At 41.2% G+C, this 24837-nt stretch overlaps 1 protein-coding gene across 1 annotated transcript in view; it reads left to right on the forward strand.

Annotated features, from left to right (window-relative positions):
* The window catches only part of LOC124711908 (WASH complex subunit 2), a 216181-nt gene that overhangs the window by 147917 nt on the left and 43427 nt on the right, over nt 1-24837 (forward strand). The window contains exons 13-15 of the mRNA XM_047242161.1: nt 20-1518; nt 4243-4406; nt 20921-22382. Coding sequence (XP_047098117.1) covers nt 20-1518; nt 4243-4406; nt 20921-22382 — 3125 coding nt within the window. The remainder of the gene's footprint in view (nt 1-19; nt 1519-4242; nt 4407-20920; nt 22383-24837) is intronic.

Consider the following 24837-nt stretch of genomic DNA (forward strand, 5'->3'; position numbering starts at 1 on the left):
CTTGCATTTTCTTTTTCAGTTCACCTGTCAATCCTCCAAGTGTGTCAAAATTAATCCAGCAGAAGAAACCACAGTCTTTATTTGATGATGATAATGATTCAGATGAAGACAATTTGCTTTTCTCTTCTGCAAGTTCAACTGGATCAAGATCTCGCCGAAGCATTGATGTCCTGTCATCTGAAAAGAAAATAGACTATTCCTCAGAAGAACCACCTAAAAAGACTAGTCTCTTTGGTAATGGTAGTAGCATACTGATTCCTCCTCCTGATGATACAAACACTGATTTATTCAGTGTGAAGACCAGTGGTTTAACATTGGGAGCTAGTGATGGTCAAAATTCTTCAGTTTCACATGAAAATGTGCCTACTGGTGGTTTGTTTGATGACTGGGAGGATGATATCCAAAGCACTGAGTCCAGAAAAGGTGATTCTCCAGCATTAATTTCTGTGGATCAGTCAGATAATAAAGGTATGGCAAAAGAAATAAATCATGTTTCCAAAAGTGACAGTCACAGCAAGGGATCCTCATTGTTTGATAAAGAATCGGATAATACCTCCATTTTCTCTGGGGATGTAACTAATAATTTTGTAATTTCTGGTAATGCTTCGAAAAATGACATATTTTCTGAAATTGGAAATGAAGTGAAGCCCTGTGTTACTCAAAGGCAAAATAGCAAAATGAACTTATTTTCTGGTAATGATTTTGATGAGGAAGTTGATATATTTGGTGAGAAACTGAGATCAGATAAGTCAGAGAATGTGGTAGATGAGAAAGTAACATCATTGCCAGATAAGAAAACAGACCCAGTTTTTGTCATGACAGAAGAACCACCAGTTTTCCCAGATGAATCCACTGATAGTATATTTTCAGTTCCAGCTGACGGAACACCAAGTAAAGAAAAATCAGTGGTAAAGGACACTACTGAAACAGAAAATACAGAAGCTGCACCAGCCACACACAGAAATACATATGACACTAAGAAACCAGCAGTAACTAAAAAACCTGTTGTTTCATTGGGTAAGCCAAAAACAGCAACACATCCTGTAGATAAGGACGTAGAGGAAAGTACATCAGAAATTTCAGTACAGTCAGCTGCAGGTGTTAGTCAGCTAACACCAGATGTGAATGGAATGCATAATCATAAAAAGCAGACAGAGATAGGGAAAGAACATGTAGATAGTGAGATATATTCAAAGAAGTCTGACAAAAAAGATGTAATAGCACCAGTCACCAAACCAAAACCACCGAAGACACTAGACATCAGAAAAACTACTGCTCTGCAACAAGACAGCTCAACAGGAGAAGACACCTTTGGAGAGAGTTCACCTGGTATAGGTGAGGAGTCATTTGGTGACTCCCAAAAGACGGAACGTCTCTCATCAACAGCTTTTGGAGAGTTGTTGAAAGGCTACTCTCCACCTGATGATAAAATAGATGGATTGGTATTCAGCAGGGAGAAGCAGCTGAGTGAAAATAAAAGAGAACCAGCAGAAGAGGCTGTTACATCACCCAAATCTGGTGAGATAATTGACTATGTTGAATCTACTTCTTAATAACTCCTACATAAGTGACAATGCTTGCCATGTTGCTATTCCTTTAAACATCTTGCAGAATTATTGCTCTCTCTCTTGGCTTTTGTTTCTAACTGTGTGGAATAATTTCTACTGTTGTAACTTTTGTTTTCAGTTATGGAATTAGGACCCTGACAAGACACAATTAAGAATTAATAATAGTGTGCATTAAGCATTGTTTGATTTATTGTTCTTTACCAGTAATGGTGGGGGAGTTTTGTTTGTAAACCACTTTTGTGATAATCTAGTGTTTGTCAATGCATAAGGAGGAGAGCCAATTTCCAGATCAGTTACATACAATGAAAAATAGTGTTCCCTTCACATTTTTATGGTTGGCATCGCCAAACTGTCACTGACAATAAATTCGTACTGATGTCCATACCCGAATAATGGACAAAACTTGTGTGCTATATTGGGATTGACACTTGGGTGCCTTACATTATTGGCTGCAGTCAGCATCTGAAATCCATAAAGGTGGTCTAAGTTTGAGCACCACAGGTCTTTAATAGGTATGTGCTGTTGGGGTTAGTATATCCTTGTCGTGATTGCTTCATAAAGAAGAATCATTGTTAGAGATTCAGGTAATTGCTGGAAAAATGAGCACAAAACTAAGATTTGAGCCCCAGACCATAGAATTTGCGGTCTCAAATTTACCTACACCACCTCTAATATAATGCAGAATTGGACCACTAGATGTCGTGAGAGGCGGACGGGCCAGTATAAAAGGATGTGGAGAATATTGTGTTGTCAGTAGAAAGCAGTAACAGCTGACTGGGTTGATCAGGAGAGCTCAGTGACTTTGAACGTGGACAGTTATTGGATGTCACCTGAGTAACAAATCCATAAGGGACATTTCAGCCCTTCTAAAGCTGCCCACGTCAGCTGTTGCTGATGTGATTGTGAAGTGTAAATATGAAGGAAGAACCACATCTAAACCAAGACCAGGCAGATCTCATGTACAGACAGACAGGGACTGTTGTGCATTGGGGAAGGTAGTTGTAAGAAATTGCATGCAATGATTAGAAGATTCACTTGTGAGTTCCAAAGTGCTACCGACACACCAGCTTGACTGTATACAGGGAGTTAAAAGAATGGGGTACTGTGGCCAGGCAGCTTCTCATAAGTAACATATTTCTGTACCCACTTGTAAGGGATGCTTGAGGTGATGTAAAGAGCAATGCAAGTGGATGGTGGATAACTGGAAACAAGTGATGAATCACACTCTACCCTGTGGCAATGTAATGAAAAAGATTGGGTTTGACGGATACCTGGAGAATTAACAAGTGCCATGGGAGTGTTTTCCATAGTTATGGTGGTGGTCCTCTTATTACACTGAAGAAAACATTAAATGTGGAAGAATATGAACACATCTTACAGCATTTTGACTGATTACAGTAGAGGAATAGTTTGGATATAACGATTGTTTATATCAGCATGACAATGCACCCTTTCATGAGGCAGCATCTGTGAGGTAACGGTTTGTGGACTGTAACATTCCTGAAATGGGCTGGCCAGCCCAGAGCCCCAACCTGAGCCCAAGGAGACAACTTTGAGAGAAATTCCACTCCAGACCCCAGTGTCAAACACCACTATCTTCTCTGTTTCAGTTCCTGAGGAAGAATGGGCTGTCATTCTTCTAGACATTCAGACACCTCATTGACATTGTTCCCAGCAGAGTTCAAACTGTCATAAACGTGGAGGGTGGACACATGCCATATTAATACTAATGTTCGAATACTATGCACGCACACACACACACACACACACACACACACACACACACACACACACATTGTTCCCAGCAGAGCTCAAACTGCCATAAATGTGGAGGGTGGACACAAGCCATATTAATGACCACTAATAGGTGTTCGGATACTGCACGCACACACACACACACACACACACACACACACACACACACACACACACACACACATGGCCCCAGTCTCTGGCTGCCAAGGCAAGTCTGGCTTTAGCAGCCAGAGACTGTGGTCGTGTGTGTGTGTGTGTGTGTGTGTGTGTGTGTGTGTCTGTGTGTGTTTTTGTCTATTTCTGATGAAGACCTTGTTGGCCGAAAGATTACTTTCTAACAGTCTTTTTGTTGTGCCTGTCTGCAACTACCATTTTCTTAATATTGTCATATTCTATCCTGAATTTTCCATTGTGTAGTAGAAAAATAGTTAAACAATATTAAATCATCTGAAAAATTGATGACCTGCATCCAATAGAGATGTAGTCATTACTTGATAAATATTTTTGTAAGTTTAGCAGTTAGATATTCTGGGAGTTGCCAAGCGATGTGGTTAGCACACTGTACTCCTATTCAGGAGGACAACGGCTCAAACCCGCTTCGGGCCATTCTGATTTAGGTTTACCGTGATTTCCCCAAATTGCTTCAGGCAAATACAAGGATGGTTCCTTTGAAAGGGCATAGATGACTTCCTTTCTCATCCTTCTCTAATCCAATGGGACTGATGACCTCGCTGTTTGTCTGTTTTTCTTTGTGCCCCCCCCCCCCCCCCAAAAAAAAAAAAATCAATCCACCAACCAACCATCTCCTTGAGTTACAGATAATTTAAATTAATTTCAGTTACTGGAATATGGTACTTGATTTTTTTTCTCTGCTGCTTTTTAATATTCCTTGAATGTATGTGCCAATGTTTATTTGCAGGTGAGAAGCTTCCAGGAAAAATTCAACGTCCAAGCCTTAATATTGATCCACTCGCTCTGTTACCTGGAGCAAAACCACCTCGCAAAGGTTTTCAGTCTGAGGAAGGTATTGGATTTGACCAGCCTGCAGCTGACATAACTGCACCACTCCATAGTGCTGGAAAGGTAATACACAGTGCCTAATAAATTTTACTGATGTGTTATGATAAGGAAAAGTCTTGGATGGCATATAAACAAGACTGCAAATGTGGTTAAGCTCTTAGATTATGTCTGCCTTCAGAGCTAAGTGACACACACACACACACACACACACACACACACACACAGAGAGAGAGAGAGAGAGAGAGAGAGAGAGAGAGAGAGAGAGAGAGAGAGCTACATTGCACCAATGCCACAGCATGTCTGCTTTCAGGGGTTGTGCTGTTGTGCTGGAGGAAGTTGGTGAGAGGAGGAAAGAGGGAGGGAAGGTGTGGAGGCAAGGATGAGTTATGGCTGAGAAGGAGAAGTGGCAAGGGAACATGATAGCAATGTGACATCAGTATTGGGATAGAACAGAAGGAGAGGGAAACTGTGGAAAAGAGTGTGTGAGTGTAAATGTTGTCATGGAGGTTGGTAAGGCGACAGATCTGCATATGGATATTAATGTGGAACAGTGATAGGAGGATTGTGTGCTCAGTGAATGTGTCCTTACGTTACATGCTTCCATGTCCCGGGAGTTCCTGTAAGTGCTCGTGTTTTTTGTGTGTGTTCAGTCATTTCCCACAGAACGAATTTTCCACAGATTGTGCAATGGCTTTTAACTGTGGCGTTGAAGGCCCATTCAGTAGGGAGTAGAATTTGCCATTCTGACTTACATGATAGTGTGGCATTGACATCACCCTTTTCACACTGTGGCTGCTCAGGGAAAACATTGTATAGTGACACTTCTGGAGTGCTAGGTATGCTTTGTTGGTTTTGCATATGACATCTCTTCTAGTCTGTCTGTCCCACTACTACTGCTTTGCAGATCAATGACTGTTCCATCATGGCTTGGATTTTAAAGATTTGAACTTAAGAACACTGGCATTTAGGATCACAGATGCTATTTTATTTGTCCATTTTTCATCCTGCATCCAACAAAGATTCATAGAAAGCGTGCTATACTGTGCTGCACGAGGTACCACTAAAACTTTTCTCTCTGTACTTCTAGACCACTTTTCTGTTTCTGATGCAGGTGCGTGACTTCATTTTTGGAATCATGTTCTCTAATCTTCTATTCAGATTTGAATCAAATCATTAGATCTGTATAACAGTGTAATGTTTTTTCTTGACAACACAGCATTGCAGCTCACAACAAAGTACTATGAATGCAGCCTCTAGACACTTCTTAGAAACAGGAAATTTTATTATTTCAACAGCTGGTATTCATCCATCTTATATTGTGCACCTGGCATGATAACCAGCTAGACTCCTTGTGAAAGACCAAAAATACAAAAATTAATAACATCACATGCAAATATTACATGTAAGTGTACACAGTCCGTGTTTGTAACTGTGCAGATGTGCTTTCTGCTATCCTCAAAATTTTGTGTTTTTATTATCTAGCCATACTCTCTGTCTGGCTGTCTGGTAACTCATCACCCCTTGTTAAAAAGTTACTAATTTTTATTTGCCAAAAGAAATTATTTTGATATTCTGTGAACAAAGACTGTGATAATCTTTTTTTTTATTTGGAAGGAGAGTGTTATTTCCACAAAACGGTGTGGCTTCAAAACCAGTTCAAAGTCCAAAACAACCCCTCCTATTTGTCCTCATTCATCACCTACCAAAGAAGATGAAATTAGACAGTTCATACATTCACTAAAGAACAACAAGGAATGAGGAGATGACTCGATCATTGTCAAAATGTGGAAGAACACCAGAAACAGTGCTATTAATAAACAGACTAAGACAGTCCTTAACATCTTGGAAACAGAGGAACTTGGATGTGATCCACCCACTTCTTATCCCAGGTGGCAGAGTGGACATAAACAATTAACTGTGTACTGTTTCTTTTTTTTATGGCCTAGAACATTCTCTTCAAAGCACTACAGAGTATGACAGAAAAATGATTGGACTCACAGTTGGATGAAAACCAAAGAGGCTTCATGAAGAAAGAAATTTCATGTGTCTCATGGAACATGAATTTTAAATGTATTTTCTCTCACGTGGAACATATAAGTAAGAAAGTTGTAGTTCAGAAAGACATAGGAATCCACGGACTGAACAATTCTTCTCAAAATTATGAAAACTTGGCTTGGATGACAAAATAAGGACTGTTACCTAACAAACTCTTACACACACACACTTTCAAACTCAAATTTATGGGAGATATTTCAGATGCTTTTGAAATTGGGATGACTTTCAGGCAAGGAGCTGGGCTCTCATTTCTACTTTTCTACTGTATACCCATGAAAATTATCTCTAGAGGCAAAGGTGTTGGAAATGTGATCAGGCTGGTATTAGAAACATGAATTTGAGTTAACTGCATAGCTTTTGCAGATGACCTCACATTTTTTTCTGATTCATTACACGCAGTTTCAGTACACATCAACAAACTAAAGACACAAGCATCAATGGTTGGACTTCAGGTCTCCTTCAGGAAACATGAATGTACACTCCTGGAAATTGAAATAAGAACACCGTGAATTCATTGTCCCAGGAAGGGGAAACTTTATTGACACATTCCTGGGGTCAGATACATCACATGATCACACTGACAGAACCACAGGCACATAGACACAGGCAACAGAGCATGCACAATGTCGGCACTAGTACAGTGTATATCCACCTTTCGCAGCAATGCAGGCTGCTATTCTCCCATGGAGACGATCGTAGAAATGCTGGATGTAGTCCTGTGGAACGGCTTGCCATGCCATTTCCACCTGGCGCCTCAGTTGGACCAGCGTTCGTGCTGGACGTGCAGACCGCGTGAGACGACGCTTCATCCAGTCCCAAACATGCTCAATGGGGGACAGATCCGGAGATCTTGCTGGCCAGGGTAGTTGACTTACACCTTCTAGAGCACGTTGGGTGGCACGGGATACATGCGGACGTGCATTGTCCTGTTGGAAAAGCAAGTTCCCTTGCCGGTCTAGGAATCGTAGAACGATGGGTTCGATGACGGTTTGGATGTACCGTGCACTATTCAGTGTCCCCTCGACGATCACCAGTGGTGTACGGCCAGTGTAGGAGATCACTCCCCACACCATGATGCCGGGTGTTGGCCCTGTGTGCCTCGGTCGTATGCAGTCCTGATTGTGGCGCTCACCTGCACGGCGCCAAACACGCATACGACCATCATTGGCACCAAGGCAGAAGCGACTCTCATCGCTGAAGACGACACGTCTCCATTCATCCCTCCATTCACACCTGTCGCGACACCACTGGAGGCGGGCTGCACGATGTTGGGGCGTGAGCGGAAGACGGCCTAACGGTGTGCGGGACCGTAGCCCAGCTTCATGGAGACGGTTGCGAATGGTCCTCGCCGATACCCCAGGAGCAACAGTGTCCCTAATTTGCTGGGAAGTGGCGGTGCGGTCCCCTACGGCACTGCGTAGGATCCTACGGTCTTGGCGTGCATCCGTGTGTCGCTGCGGTCCGGTCCCAGGTCGACGGGCACGTGCACCTTCCGCCGACCACTGGCGACAACATCGATGTACTGTGGAGACCTCACGCCCCACGTGTTGAGCAATTCGGCGGTACGTCCACCCGGCCTCCCGCATGCCCACTATACGCCCTCTCTCAAAGTCCGTCAACTGCATATACGGTTCACGTCCACGCTGTCGCGGCATGCTACCAGTGTTAAAGACTGCGATGGAGCTCCGTATGCCGCGGCAAACTGGCTGACACTGACGGCGGCGGTGCACAAATTCTGCGCAGCTAGCGCCATTCGACGACCAACACCGCGGTTCCTGGTGTGTCCGCTGTGCCGTGCGTGTGATCATTGCTTGTACAGCCCTCTCGCAGTGTCCGGAGCAAGTATGGTGGGTCTGACACACCGGTGTCAATGTGTTCTTTTTTCCATTTCCAGGAGTGTATAACAAACGTCATGTCTATGCCTAAGAGTACTTCAGGCACAAGAAAGTTAGATCAAATGCACAGAGAAATTTATAAGTACCTATGACAGTTGACAGGATCCAACATGCATAATAGATCAAGAAAATGAAAATTGCATATCTACTAACTATAAATATCTAAAGGAAGAAATCACCCTTGCTAAAGTAGCAGCAGCCAGTTAATATTTCTCTCACCTGTGTCTAATATACTAGTTATAAATGTTCCATACCTATGTTCCATAGACTCCTTTCTCCTCTCTGCCCCCCCCCCCCCTTTTTTCTGGCCTTCTCATCACATTCACCAGTTTGTCCACATAACATAGTAACCTAAAAATGGAAACCCCAGGTTGGAATATCAACAATATTAGGAAAATGATAGATTACTTCTCACCGGAAAGATGACGTATTGAATTGCAGACAGGCATAACAAAAAGTCTGTTACACATTACAGCTTTTGGCCAAAGCCTTGTTCACCAAAGAACACTTGTCAGCTCCGACCAAATTGCGACTCACGTGAATAGCAGTCTGGAGTGAGGCAGCGTAGGAGGGGGGATAGTAGAGACTGCCAGGTAAAGCGTTGGGAGGTGGGATGTGGGAGGGTGGGGGGTGGAGGAGGGGAGGATTGGAAAAGGAGAGGAGCAGGGGAGGAGAAGGGGGTGGCGAGTACATTGGCAGAGAGCGATACAACCTCTACACCTTCCCTTCTATCCACTTCACATGGCCCTCCTCAACCCAGTGTGCCACCTTCCGAGACATTGACCTCCTCACCTCTGATGGCCTCATCCACACTTCTGTCCACATCAAATCCACCAACCACCAACAGGAGCTACATTTTGACAGGTGCTATCCCTTCCACATCAAAAAATCCCTCCCCTACAGCCTTGCCACTTGTAAACAGTGTATCTGCAGTTCAAAGAACTCCCTTTCCCAGTATGCTGAAGATTTCACCAAGGCCTTCACGGATAGGCTTTATCCCCCGGGCCTAGCCTTCAAACAAAATTCCCGTGCCATTTCCCCCACACACATCCAATCCTCCCATCTTCTGCAAGAGCCAGCTGCAAAAGAGTGCCCCCTTCATCACCCAATACACCCCGGAATGGAACAACTGAACCACATCCTTTATCAGGACTTTACCTATCATCATGTCCTGAAATGAGGGACATTTTACCCAACTTCCACAGCATTCTACTGCATCCCTATGCCACTCCCAATCCCAACCCTTTGCCATAGGTATCATATTCCTGTAGAAGACAGGTGCAACACCTACCCAATACAGCCATCTAGCACTTCCTCTTCCATTCTTGACACGGGCATATTGTACTCAATCAAAGGCTGGGTCACCTCTGAACACAGCCATGTTCTCTGCTGCAACCATTGTACAGCTTTTTATAATGCCATGACTACCAACCAGAAGTCCACCAGGATGAACTGCCACTACCAAACAGTGGCCAAGAGCAATGTACACCACACTGTGGCACAACATGCAGCTGAACACAACAAATTTGATTTCAGTGGCTGTTTAACAACCAGGGCCATCTGGATCCTCCCTTGCACTAACAGTTTTTTATGAACTTCACAGATGGGAGTTATCCTTACAAGACATTCTTCGCTCCTAAAATTATCCCAGCCTCATCCTATGATAAGCTGCTGCCCCACACCCCCACCCAACAGTTTCTGCTGCTTCATCCAGACACCACATCCCGTTTCACATTTCCTCATCCTTTTTGTGTGCCACCCTCTGCCTGTGTACATGCCTTTTCTTTCCCGTCACCTGCTCCCCTGCTTTTCTGTGCCTTTCCTTTTCCATGCCCCATTTTTTTTCTCCACCCCTTCCCCCCGCCCACCCCTATGCCCCAACTCCTTACACTGCACCTGACAGTCTCTATCCTCTGTATACCCCACCCATACACTGTTATCTATTCCTCCACCTTCTCTGCCCCACTCCAGATTGCTGTTTGCGTGGCAGTTGCATTCTGATCAGAGCTGGTGGTGGTATAGCTGCCATCTATGCATGAGGTGTGCTTGCTTGTGTGTGAGTTGACATATTTTCATTCGCTAATGTCATATGGAATAATGTTCTGGAGTAAATCATGTTTAAGAAAGAAAGTCTTCATTAAACAAAAAAAAAAAAAAAAAAAAAAAAAAAAACAAAAAAAAAAAAAAAGTGCTGTACTGTAATAATAATATGTTGTACTCACCCATGATCATCCTGTAGATATATGTTTAAGGTGTTGGGAATTAAGACAATTGCTTCACCGTATGAAACTTCCTGGCAGATTAAAACTGAGTGCCAGACCGAGACTCGAACTCGGGACCTTTGCCTTTCACGGGCAAGTGCTCTACCAACTGAGCTACCCAAGCACGACTCACACCCCATCCTCACAGCTTTACTTCTGCCAGTACCTCATTTTCTACCTTCCAAACTTAACTGGTAGAGCACATGCCCGCGAAAGGCAAAGGTCCCGAGTTCGAGTCTCGGTCCGGCACACAGTTTTAATCTGCCAGGAAGTTTCATATCAGTGCACACTCTGCTGCAGAGTGAAAATCTCATTCTGCTTCACTGTATATTTATTCTCTCATGAAGTTTGTTATAAGTAATCCACTACAGTTCGAAAGGAACTATAAGGTAAATAATTATAATACCAGAAGGAAAAATGACATTCGTTACTCCACATTAAGGTTGTATTTAGCACAAAATGGGGTTTACAATGCTACAACTAAAATTTTTGGTCACTTACCCAGGGATACAAAATGACAGGCAGCAAAGTAAAATTTGATAATAAACTGAGAAAGTTTCTCCTTGACAACTCCTTCAATTCTGTAGAAGAATTTCTGTTACTGCAATGTGTAAAAGTTGGTGGGTAGGAATTATTGACTCACTTCTGTAAACAATTAATTTGTGATGTGAATGTAAAATGACTCATTCCACATCATTACAATCTATCACACAAAATGATCCATGGAACATGCAACTAATTAACTAACTAACTTAACTAACTAACTAGCTAGCGAGCTAGCTGTTGTGGAACTGCTGACCATTCTTATCTTTTACACACCTGTAATGTTTTGTATCTTGACTTGCTCTGCACTGCACTAGGATCATTTGGTCGATGATTTTGTACTCTTCTTTAATTGTTAGTTGGTTATATAAGTGTTCATGGTGATTTGCTTTGGCCTCTGCTACCACTTGTCTTGTCTACTTGGTGGCTTTGTTGTTCTGAAGGTTCTTCTCGTTCTGGAAAGCTTGTAACTGTTTGAAAGCTGCTTTTTTCTTTTGCTTTGTCTGACCAAAGCTGCATTTGTTTATCAATTCTACACATACCTGACTATGTTACACCAAACTCAGCTTGAGCTACACTCGTTAAAATGGGAGGGAATGCAGGATTCTCACTGGTGGCCATTTTATGCTCTTGTAGCTTCCGCCATTTGGGTTTGACTTGACTTTTCACATAGAGCATTCTTATGTAACCTTTCATTCGGATGTCAGTAACTAGCAGTTTATGTTGAGGGGATAGGCATTTAGATGTCTACAGAGTAATATGCATTCAGTATGAGTGTTGTGTCCACTGCTTGTGTAGGTGATCAGGTGTGATGTGCTTTTCTTAAGGAATGTATTTGTGATAATTAGGTCATTTGCTTTAATAAATTCTAGGATTCTGTGCCATCTCCAGGATTTCCATGGCACATACACCTATCACTGGTATTGCCAATATGAGGTGCGACAATAAAGTAATGAGACTGATTTTCTTTGAAACCCTTCAGGCTTGCGTAGGCACAATATCTTTGACCTTTGTCTATAAGCTGCTTCTAGTCCAAGTGGCACATCATGCAACTGCTCAGTCGTGAGTTATGCTGTAATAAGTTAACACGTGTTTGTGTCTCTTATCACGGAAATGGAACCACGTAATATTGCGCAACGGTATGCCATTTATTTTTGTGTTAAATTGGGTGAAAACGTGACGACAACTTACGGTAAGCTTCAGAAGGCTTTTGGAGAGGAGGTTATGTCAAGAGCTCAAGTTTTTCATTGGCATAAAATGTTTAGTGAAGGCAGAATGAATGTTGAAGATGAAGACCGCAGTGGACGACCATCGACCTCACGGACAGGTGTCAACTTGGCCAGGGTGTATGAACTCGTACGAGCTGATCGAAGATGATGTAGGAAAATGATTGCAGAACAACTGTACATCAATTGAGAAACGGTTCGTATAATAATAACTGAAGATCTTGATATGAGAAAGATTTGTGCAAAAATGGTCCCCAAAAATCTCTCACCACAACAGCGAGAAACACGGAAAAATGTGGCAGCTGATCTGTTAGAGCAAATGGAAATCAATGCAGAATTGTTGAACTGTGTTATCACTGGTGATGAAAGTTGGTTCTTTCAGTATGATCCAGAGACAAAACACCAAAGTTCGCAATGGTGCTCAAAGGGATCACCCAGACAAAAAAAAGCCTGCATGTCAAATTCAAAAGTGAAATGCATGCTTGTGTGCTTCTTTGATTCCAAGGGAATTGTTCATAAAGAGTTGATGCTTCCTGGACCAACAGTTAACCAATATTACTACAAAGAAATTTTAGAAAGACTTCGTAAAAGAGTTCTTCGTGTCCATGCCAACATTGCTGATAATTGGATTCTGCATCACGATAATGCACCATCCCATACTGCTGTGTCAGTACAGCGATTGTTAACCTCAAATTTCAGTACTACCACAGCCACCTTATTCACCAGATATCGCTCCGTGCGACTTTTTTCTATTTCGAAGAGTCAAAACGACAGTCAAGGGACACCATTTTCAAACAACACAAGATGTCCAAAAAGCTGTGACGAGGGTCGTGGAGGGTATTACAGAAGATGAGTTCCAGAAATGTTACCATCAATGGCAGAAGTGCTGGAAAAAGTGTGTGCAATCAGAAGGGAACTACTTTGAAGGAGACAACATTAAACTTGGCTAAAATGGTAAGCAACATTTTTTTTTCTTTTTTTTTTTAACATCAGTGTCATTACTTTATTGTCGCACCTCATATGACCATTAGGAACTCGTGCCTGTGTGTGTGTGTGTGTGTGTGTGCGTGTGTGTGTTGTGTGTGTGTGTGTGTGTGTGTGTGTGTGTGTGTGTGTGTGTGTCGGGGCTTACGGGCACTTAACACTGAGGTTGTCAGCGCCGTGACACACATTAAAAGAAATGCATATCAGAACAGTATCTTGTAGCTCATTCCACAATATGTCTTTAGTTGTCTCATTGTAGCCTGCCTATGGGACATCGCAGAAAACATGTGAACTTGACAATGACCACTGACATTGGTAGGTAGGCTAACTCGACATAAGATTTTAGGATTTCTACCAGTTAGTGGCTATGACCTGTCAATGTTCTATTGTTCCATGAAGCAATACGGAACGATTTACTTTGGACTTACTTCTTTAGCCAACCTTGCCCTCTTCCCTGCGTTGGCCGGATGAGATCATCATGCGTCACCTATGGGATGGTGCTCTAGCATTTTCCGATAGTTTAATGTTTGCCACTAACTCATGAATTGTGATGACGATTGAGTGGTGGGCCTGTTGCCAGGTCCTGTTGTTGGGAATTTTATACCTTCTGCCAGGTGCAAGTTAGGCTGCCCATAACATAGAATCAGGTGCCTTTTGTAGTTGGTCACCTGGAGTGCAGATGCTATGGTTTTGCCTCTTCTGCCACCAATGCCATGGTGATGTCCACCTTCTGTGCTGCAGGTCCTGTTGAGGCCTTCACTGTAACCCTGGAAAAGTGCCCCATGATAGGATGTTACCACGTGGAGCCATATGAGCCCCAGTTTTTAATGAGCTTTGTACTCTGCCCATCCTCCTTGCTCCTCATTTGTGAGATGAGACCTGAGGCTTATGACTAGTGTGGCAGACTCTGTATTTTAACTATCATATTGCAATAAAGTTTTCAAAATATTTCTGCCTTTTTTGTAATTATTTTAGTAAAGGTGAAAGCTGTACTATGCAGTGGGTGTCATTCACTGCTAAACACTGCCTTTTTTCCCCAATGGTTTTTGAGTGCTTTTAGGAACATTTTGTGTTGCTGAATGCGAATATGGCCTCAGCTTTGCTAAATTGGCTCCTGTTTTGTGGCAATTAAAATTTATTGAAGAATATAAATATACAGCAATGTAATGTTTGAGTAGGCATATCCTGATCACGAGTCACATGATTACTGTCTCAGATAACACCAAAATGAGACATTAAGAACTGTAATTAACTAATTATGTAGCATTACTTCATGACAGACAAACTGTATGCATATATTCAGTGAGACTGTGGAGTTACTCCATCATGAAATGATATTTTCTTCTGTATTGTTCTTCAGGACAGTCATTTTGGAGGCACCAACAGTAGTTGGCCATCATAGGCGTCTCCCACCTGCCTTGATATCTGCCTTCCACCATTTTAATTTCTTGGTGGAACCTCTCCCCATGCTCCTCACTGTAATTGCCTACATTATACGGATATATAGACAAGTGTCTGTGAACGAAATGCACTTTGGTACCCATATTAAAATCCAACTTCTTAAACGCTGTCAACATGTTCTGCACAATTTCTTTGTAATTGTCTGCCTTATGATTATCTAAGAAGTTTTTCACAACTAAGATATAACTTCACCAGTCCAGTGGTTCTAATCATTCGTGAAATTTGTCCCTTTGGGATTATTGATGAGTTTGCGAATCTGGGACCCATCAAATATTTCTGCTTTCAATTGTTAAATACTTAATTGGGGGGTGGGGTGGGGAGGGGGGGAAGAATCTACGTATGTACGAGGGTAATCCCAAAAGTAAAGTCTCCTATTTTTTTTATAAGTACAGATCTCTGTTTTTGTGGCAGTTGGTCACATTGTTATGAAGCGTGCTTCATGCGCTGTGTGTAAACATGTGCACGCCACACTGAGGTGCTCAATCTTGGCGTGGCAGCCATTGAGAATGGAGCTCCCGTTGGATGTTACCGCCAAGTGCAAACTGCGCGCAGTTATTCGGTTTTTGAATGCAAAGGGCACTGCACTGATTGAAATCCATCGCCAGTTGATGGAAGTGTATGGCAAGTCGTGCATGGATGTCAAAAATGTTCTTAAGTGGTGTAGAGAGTTTGCAGCTGGTTGGACCGAAATTCATGACGAACAAAGGAGTGGGAGACTGTCAGTTTCTGAGGAGACAGTGTTGAAGGTTGAGCAAAGCATGCGTGAAGATCGGCGGATCTCCCTGGATGATCTCTGCATGTTGGTTCCTGAAGTTTCCCCAAGCACCGCTCACAGAATTTTAGTGGAAACTTTGAACTTCAATAAATTGAAACCTTTTACATCTGCAACACAAAAGTAATATTTGTCGTGGTGACTTTTTTGGCTCTCGCCAGACCATCGGTACATCGAAATTGAAACATTCTCATTTTTCCTTTTTCCACTGTTGAAGGCACTGTACACGGTGTATAGAAACAGTGTGAGGAACCCAAGTACTATCTTGGTCTCCAAACTGTATTCAAACATATGCAAGATGAGCTTTCTTTACAAAGTCTGTGATGTTCTGTATCTGTTTCTATAGGCAGTATTCACCACAAATATAACGAATACATCGGGATTGTTTATGTGTCCTCTTCATGGAGAACTCATATTTTTCTGAAACAGATCAAATAAAAATACAAACTAAATTTTAAAGAATTTAATAGATTGATTAATTGTAAAATATTAAAGAGTGTAAAAGTTAGATGAAAATAAAGACTGATGGAAAATCAGCATCTATGGCAACATTTAGTTAAAATAAAAAAACTTAAATATTTTCAGAAGTAGAGCCGATTTGGAAAAAGTAAAGCCATACTTGGATTCAGGACCTCTGAAATGTAATAAATGTGTTCAAGTACCTGTGACAGTAAAAAAAACTAGAGCTGAAAAAACTCAGACTGAAGAAAGTAGTAGTAAGCAACTCCTTTGTTACGCATGGGTGTACATTTCTTTCTTACACTTGGAGTAATAATTTTATATTCTATTGATTTCAATGGGGATACTGAAATTGCATTTAACTTTGTATTTCCTCATGAATATGTAGTAGGTTATGTCAATTTGATAATTAGTTGAAGCTCTCCTTATACATATTTCAGGATCACTGATGTCTCCTTTATATAAAGTAGGCCTGATATTTATGGGGCAACAAAGTAAGATAACTATTTTGTGAATTATATAGAAAATTATATATGTAGAAGACCCCCATGAACCATAGTCCTTGCCATTGGTGGATAGGTTTGCGTGCCTCAGCGATACAGATAGCTGTACCATAGGTGCAACCACAATGGAGGGGTATCTGCTGAGAGGCCAGACAGATGCGTGGTTCCTGAAGAGGGGCAGCAGCCTTCTCAGTAGTTGCAGGGGCAACAGTCTGGATGATTGACTGCACTGGCCTTGTAACATTAACCAAAACAGCCTCGCTGTGCTGGTACTGCGAACGGCTGAAAGCAAGGGGAAACTACAGCCATAATTTTTCCCAAGGGCATGCAGCTTTACTGTATGGTCGAATGATGATGGTATCCTTTTGGGTGAAATATTCCAGAGGTAAAATAGTCCCCCATTTGGATCTCTGGGCAGGGGATACTCAGGAGGATGTTGTTATCAGGAGGAAGAAAACTGGCGTTCTACAGATAGTTACATATAGTGGGAATTAGTGAAGTTCGATGGCAGGATGAACAAGACTCCTCGCCAGGTGAACAAAGGGTTATAAATACAAAATCAAATAGGGATAATGCAGGAGGAGATTTAACAATGAATAAAAATAGGAGCGGGGGTAAACTACTTTGAACAGCACAGTGAATCCATTATTGTAGCCAATATAGATACGAAGCCCATGTGTACCACAGTAGTAAAAGTTTATATGCCAACTAGCTCTGCAGGTGATGAAGAGATTGAAGAAATCTATGATGTGATAAAAGAAATTATGCAGATAGTGAAGGAAGATGAAAATATAATAGTCATGAGGGACTGGAATTTGATAGTAGGAAAAGAAAGAGAAGGAAAAGTAGTAGGTGAATACGGAATGGGGGTAAGGAACGAAAGAGGAAGCCACCTGGTAAAATTTTGCACAGAGTGTAACTTAATCATAGCTAACACTTGGTTTAAGAATCATGACAGAATGTTGTATACGTGGAAGAGGCTTGGAGACAATGGAAGATTTCACATGGATTATATAATGGGTAGACAGAGATTTACGAACCAGGTTTTAAATTGTAAGACATATCCAGGGGTAGGTGTGGACTCTGACCACAATTTATTGGTTATGAAATGTAGATTAAAACTTAAGAAACTGCAAAAAGGGGCGGCCGGAGTGGCCGAGCGGATCTAGGCACTACAGTCTGGAGCCGCGCGACCGCTACAGTCGCAGGTTCGAATCCTGCTTCGAGCGTGGATGTGTGTGATGTCCTTAGGTTAGTTAGGTTTAAGTAGTTCTACGTTCTAGGGGACTGATGACCTCAGAAGTTAAGTCCCATAGGGCTCAGAGCCATTTTAACTGCAAAAAGGTGGCATTTTAATGAGATAGGATGTGGATAGACTGAAAGAACCAGAGGTTGTAGACAATTTCAGAGAGAGCGTTAGAGATGATTGACAAGGAGGGAGGAAAGAAATACGGTATAAGAAGAATGGGTAGCTTTGAGGGATGAAGTAGCGAAGGCAGCAGAGGATCAAGTAGGTGAAAAGACGAGGGCTAGTAGAAATCCTTGGGTAACAGAAGAAATATTGAATTTAATTGATGAAAGGAGAAAATACAAAAATGCAGTAAATGAAGCAGGTGAAATGCAGTACAAACGTCTCAAAAATGAGATTGACAGGAAGTGAAAAATGGCTCAGCAGGGATGGCTAGAGGACAAATGTAAGGCTGTAGAGGCTTATCTCACTAGGGGTAAGATAGATACTGCCTACAGGAACATTAAAGAGACTTAAGGAGAAAAGAGAACCACTTCTATGAATATCAAGAGCTCAGATGTTAACCCAGTTCTAAGCAAAGAAGGGAAAGCAGAATGGTGGAAGGAGTATATAGAGGGTCTATACAAGGGCGATGTACTTGAGGACAATATTATGGAAATGGAAGAGGATATAGATGAAGATGAAATGGGAGATATGATACTGGGTGAAGAGTTTAACACAGCACTGAAAGACCTAAGTCGAAACAAGGCCCCGGGAGTAGACAACATTCCATTAGAACTACTGACAGCCTTGGGAGAGCCAGCTATCACAAAAATCTACCATCTGGTAAGCAAGATATATGAGACAGGCAAAATACCCTCAGACTTCAAGAAGAATATAATAATTCCAATCCCAAAGAAAGCAGATGTTAACAGATGTGAAATGTACTGAACTATCAGTTTAATAAGTCACAGCTGCAAAATACAGACACGAATTCTGTACAGACGAATGGGAAAACTGGTAGAGGCCAACCTCGGGGAAGATCAGTTTGGATCCCGTCGAAATGTTGGAACATGCGAGGCAATATTGACCCTATGACTTAACCCTAGAAGATAGATAAAGGAAAGGAAAACCTACGTTCCTAGTGTTTGTAGACTTAGACAAAGCTTTTGACATTGTTGTCTGGAATACTCTCTTTCAAATTCTTAAGAAGGTGGTAGGGGTCAAATACATGGAGTGAAAGGCTATTTACAATTTGTACAGAAACCAGATGGCAGTTATAAGAGTTGAGGGGCATGAAAGGGAAGCAGTGATTGGGAAGGTAGTGAGACAGTTGTAGCCTATCCCTGATGTTCTTCAGTCTGTATATTGAGCAAGCAGTGAAGGAAACAAAAGAAAAATTTGGAGTAGGAATTAAAATTCATGGAGAAGAAATAAAAACTTTGAGGTTTGCCGATGACATTGTAATTCTGTCAGATCAGCAAAGGACCTGGAAGAGCAGTTGAACGGAATGGACATGTAATTCTGTCAGATCAGCAAAGGACCTGGAAGAGCAGTTGAACGGAATGGACAGTGTCTTGAAGAGAGGATATAAGATGAACATCAACAAAAGCAAAATGAGGATAATGGAATGTAGTCGAATAAAGTCGGGTGATGCTGAGGGAATTAGATTAGAAAATGAGACACTTAAAATAGTAGATGAGTTTTGCTATTTGGGGAGCAAAATAACTGATGATGGTCAAAGTAGAGAGGATATAATATGTAGACTGGCAATGGCAAGGAAAGTGTTTCTGAAAAAAGAGAAATTTGTTAACATCAAGTATAGATTTAAGTGTCAGGAAGTCGTTTCTGAAAGTATTTGTATGAAGTGTAGCCATGTATGGAAGTGAAACATGGCACGATAAATAGTTTAGACAAGAAGAGAATAGAAGCTTTCAAAACGTGGTGCTACAGAAGAATGCTGAAGATTAGATGGGTAGATCACGTAACTAATGAGGAGGTACTGAATAGAATTGGGGAGAAGTGGAATTTGTGGCACAACTTGACTAGAAGAAGGGATCGGTTGGTAGGATATGTTCTTAGGCATCAAGGGATCACCAAATTAGCATTGGAGGGAAGCATGGAGGGTAAAAGTCGTAGAGGGAGAGCAAAGTTTTTGTTCGACATTAATAACTGCTACTTTTGATCAATCATTGACAGTTATCTCAGTGAGATTATCTTGCATTCTGAATGTGTGTGCATCAGATAGCAGTAAATATGTTGCCAGCAATTATGTCCAGCCAATCTTTCTGGTATGTTTACTGAAACTTTGCACATAATGATTCTGCACTTAACTAATACTAACTTCACATTTTCTTCACGTGGCAAACACAGATATTTTTTTCCCCCCTCCAAAGCCATCGCAGATTATACATTTTTGCCCAATGGCGTACTACATGTCACTGCTTTTTGGTCCTTATGAGAAGCTTTTCCAAGATAAAATCTCTTGTATGCTTTCACATGTACTTGGCTGGCTAAATGACTGCTTCTTCAATTTCGTACCTTTTCCAGAACTGCTAGCCCCCCCTCTCCCCTACACACACACACACACACACACACACACACACACACACACACTATTTTATGAAATCTAGAAATGTAGTTATATCATTCTGTCAATGTCATATCTCATGGGAAACTGAAGCCACATTTCTCTAGCTAAATATGAATAACCATGTTCTTTTTTCCTTCACCTTTCCGCACATTTTGGGTGGTTGTGCTTACTGGCAAGCCGTTTGACTGACCCTGTAGCGTAAATGCCCATATTTCATTAGTGTTGCTTTTATTAATATGATAAGAGGCTATTTCCATTATCTGCAAGTAGATATTCACTGTTGGATAGAGGTCATCCTCAAACTTTTCCATACATTGCAGTCTTTGGCTACATGAGTTCATATTGCCTTTCACACTTTTTAATCTTCATGTCATCTCCCCACCTTCCATGAGGTGTCGTGATCTTTCTCTTTTCTTACCTCATCTCTGGGAATCTAACAAAACTTCATTGGTCTACCTACCATTCGTATGTCAGGTTTGTAAATAATGATTGTAGTTAATTGATATGCCTTGACATTTAATCTTATGTGTCAGTTATTTGAATAAACTCTCATCTACAAGTAATAGTGTTGCATGTGATTTCTCATGTTGATTGCAGGAACGAGTGAAGATCCAAGTTAAACGCAGACCACAGAGTCGGCATGCCAGACATGAGGCTTTACGTGTCTCAGCTGTAATAAGTCAAGATAATATGGCAGAGGAGACTGTACCGTCACCAGCATCAGCAATTCAGCAGCCAGACAAACACGGTGTGCAGGGATCATCAGTGGAACCAAAGAGCAAGAATACTGAAGCAGACCAATATGAGGCACCAACGAAAATGTCTGCAACGCCAAATCCTCCAGCAGCTGGAAGCAGCCTCCTGTCTCCTTCCACGGATGAGGAAGATATGTTTGGAGTTCCCAGTGACTTGCCATCTGACTACAGCGACGGAAATGATCTGTTTAGAGCAGCACCAATACTTTCACCCACAGAAGTGGCACAATTTTCTCAAAAGGCTGGTTTGCCAGTGGAGTCAGTTGTTAGTGATTCTTCTCAGTCCACAAGTGGGCCCCTGGCTGACCTTTTCATTTCCAGTTCAGTAGACAGAGAAGATAGTTTTTTCCCAGCCCCTACTCCAAAGAGCATTTCTGGAAAGAGCACACTTACTGAAAATCATGACACACATAGTGAAATAATACAATCCACAGTAGTTGACACTGGAGAAAATGACTTGTTTCAAGCGACTAATGCAGAAGCTCCTCCTAGGACATTATTCCCAGATGCACGAAAGGGAACTGCTGCTGAGAAAAATGTGGAAAAGAGTATGAAAATTAATAAATTAGAAGATTTATTCAGCAGTGTGGAAGAGGATTTGTTCCCTTCAGCCAAATCAGATAACTATTCAGATGCTGTCCAAACTGATTTGTTTGGAAACAGTGTCCCAGTACTGTCGTCAGATGGTGGACTCTTTTCAAGTTCCTTATGGACGTCAGAGGAAACAGGAAGAATGTCATCAACAGTAAAAATTACAGAAAATGTGAGGAAAGACCGTATAGGCACACAATTAACCACAGAGTGTGATTCAATCAATGATTCACAGAGTGATCACATTGCAGTATCGAGTGAGAAGATAAGTTCAGAAAAAAGCATAGACTCGGTTCCAAAAATTCCTGCTGGGGGGTTGTCAGTGTTAAATGATGATGGAAGTGATCATTTGTTTTCTGCAAGTAGTAAAAAAGATGCTAGGACGTCCCGTAAACACTCTAATGGTAAAGTGAAAGAGAAAAGTATCAAAATCAGAACAGGTGAAAATTCTAGTTTATTTGGTGATGATAGTCCAGAAACTGATGACCTTTTCTCATCAATGCCTCATTCTTTGGAGAAGAAGACTGTCAGTTCAAAGACCCCTGTATCTGTTACTGAGAGTAAAGGCAGTGGAACGAAGCAGGCTTTGTCTAAAGGAGGCAAGTCCTTGTTTGAAGACGATGAGGAAGAAGATCTTTTTGGAAGGACAACAGCTAAACCAAGTGTTTCTTCCTCTTCACGGGTACTGCCATCTCTAGATCCACTCGGGAGAGGTAAGTCTGTATGTTCATTGCATAGTTTTATTGTGAATGAAAACACATGCAACACTGGTGTAATACTCTACAATATTTATTATTTATTTTCCAAACTAGTTTTCAGCTTTTCCAGGTACAAAGATATAGGTGTGGCGTTGAAATGTTTGTAGGATCAGAGACTTTATTGTGGATCTACAGAGTATCTCAGTTTCTGAAGATTACAGTTGTCAATGTTTGATATAGGACTAAAACAAAAGGAATTATTTCAGTGAAAATGCAATGTAAGATTACCCTGTTCTCCACACACCACCTCAAGACTGCAATAAATAGTGCACAAATCCATGTTTAGGAAAAGTGTCTCTTAGTGTTGCCAGAAAGCTTAAATCGAGGAACTTCAAAACATAATTTCTGCACACAGCACTGATGGGCAATTTTGTGCAATAGTGAAGAGTGCACTTCAGCATCAGAAAGGAGTGGAATATACAAAATCATTTGTACTTGCGACAAAGTCTATACAGGTCAGTCTGCCAGGACAATGTGCACCTGCCTGAAGGAAAACTGTAGAAGTTGGAAACTGTAGAAAAAGAGACTATCTATTTTCACAAGCCACCTGCTTAAAGAAGACCATAGTTACGAGGTGCAACATGAGCTCTTATGTCACATCCATAAAGGAAGGAAGATAAACTACCTTGAAATAATGGAAATTAATAAACATATACCAATTTGTCAAAGATTGGTAATGAATGACCAGACACAGCTCCCTTACTTGCCACCTCTAACTGCAGATACTACTTGTAATCCCATCCAGACCATGTTGTAAATGACCCTTTGTATTCATATTCCCCATTTTTGTTTCCATTATTTCAGTTACTATAATTTCACTCACCCTGCTGAATTATTTTTGTTTTATTTGTACAATCACAGCTGCTTCCTTTACCGACATACTAGCATATCTTATGTGTTTGTGATATAGGACCTATTGTTGTTCAGTGTATGTTCTTTTCAGAAAAATTGTTTTAATTTGTTATGTATTTCAATATTTAATGTGTCACATTTTATCTAAGTTAAATAACCTTACATTTCATTTTCTCAGAATTAATTCCTCTTGTTTTGGTTCAAATGGCTCTGAGCACTGTGGGACTTAACATCTATGGTCATCAGTCCCCTAGAACTTAGAACTACTTAAACCTAACTAACCTAAGGACATCACACAACACCCAGTCATCATGAGGCAGAGAAAATCCCTGATCCCGCCAGGAATCGAACCCGGGAACCCGGGTGCGGGAAGCGAGAACGCTACCGCACGACCACGAGCTGCGGACCCTCTTGTTTTAGTCCCAAACCAAACATTGACAATTGTCGTCTTTGGAAACTGTGATATTCAGTTGATCCACTAGTTTAAAATCTTTGAACTTAACAAAACTTTTAGTGCTACACATGTTTATCTTTGTACCTAATCTTGGTGTAACAGTCAAAAACCAGTTTGTAAAATAAATGATATACATTGTAAAATATTACACATGTGTCGTGTATGTTTTCATTCATAATGTATAAAATATTTCACCAAGAATAGACAGAAGTAGCACAATTTCATGCTTAGACAAACATCTCATACTTATGTCCTCTTGTTTATTAGCAAATTTATGTTTTATTCTACCAAATTTATTATACCTTATTTCGTATTATTTATGAATATATATTTCCTTTCAGTTGTAATAAAAGGAATTGAGTTTGGTGACCATAATAATAGCCATCCGTCTGAATTTCGGTGTACATTGAGTTCTGTTACTTTTGGCTTAGCTTTTGTCTGCCTGTAGCTCCTTATTACTCTACTATTGAAAACTCTGTACTATATACTTCATCTGCTGTAACATACACCCATCTTTGTGGTAAAACAACATTGGCTGCCACATTATCATTGTAAAACTTTTTTTCAATTTATATTTTTGTGAAAACTGGTATTTCCATTTATTAGCCAATGTTAACATCTGCACCAATCCCCCAGTACTTGCAAACTGTTCAGTGGCTCACTGTGCTGAAGTGTCTGCATGCAGTGATTATCATCCTCATTTCCTGACTTCGAAACACCTTACTGAGTGCCATCTGCTGTCTTTCCATGCACACGGCTTTCTGTTATACAATGTCCCTTTTAGTGAATAGGAACTTTGCATCGCTTTGGCAGTGTGTTGAGGTATGGCTGTGGACGTGACAAATGCCACAACTGAATGCTCAAATGTCTTTGTGCCAACAGCCTGAAAAATATCCTAGAAATTGTTAATTGTATATGGTAGAAATAAGAATTTCGATCTCAATGGTGGGAAGGTATTATTATTCCTGTCCTGCAACTGAGAAAAGACCCACATATTTTAACTGAATACTGGCCAACCTTATTGACGAAAGGGCTGTATAAACCATTCAAATAAATATATGAATATGAAGATGGTTCTTTCGAATGTGTCTGAAAGAACAGTTA

The sequence above is a fragment of the Schistocerca piceifrons genome, chromosome 8 (genome assembly GCF_021461385.2).
Source record: "Schistocerca piceifrons isolate TAMUIC-IGC-003096 chromosome 8, iqSchPice1.1, whole genome shotgun sequence".
In the NCBI taxonomy this organism is placed as follows: Eukaryota; Metazoa; Arthropoda; class Insecta; order Orthoptera; family Acrididae; genus Schistocerca; species Schistocerca piceifrons.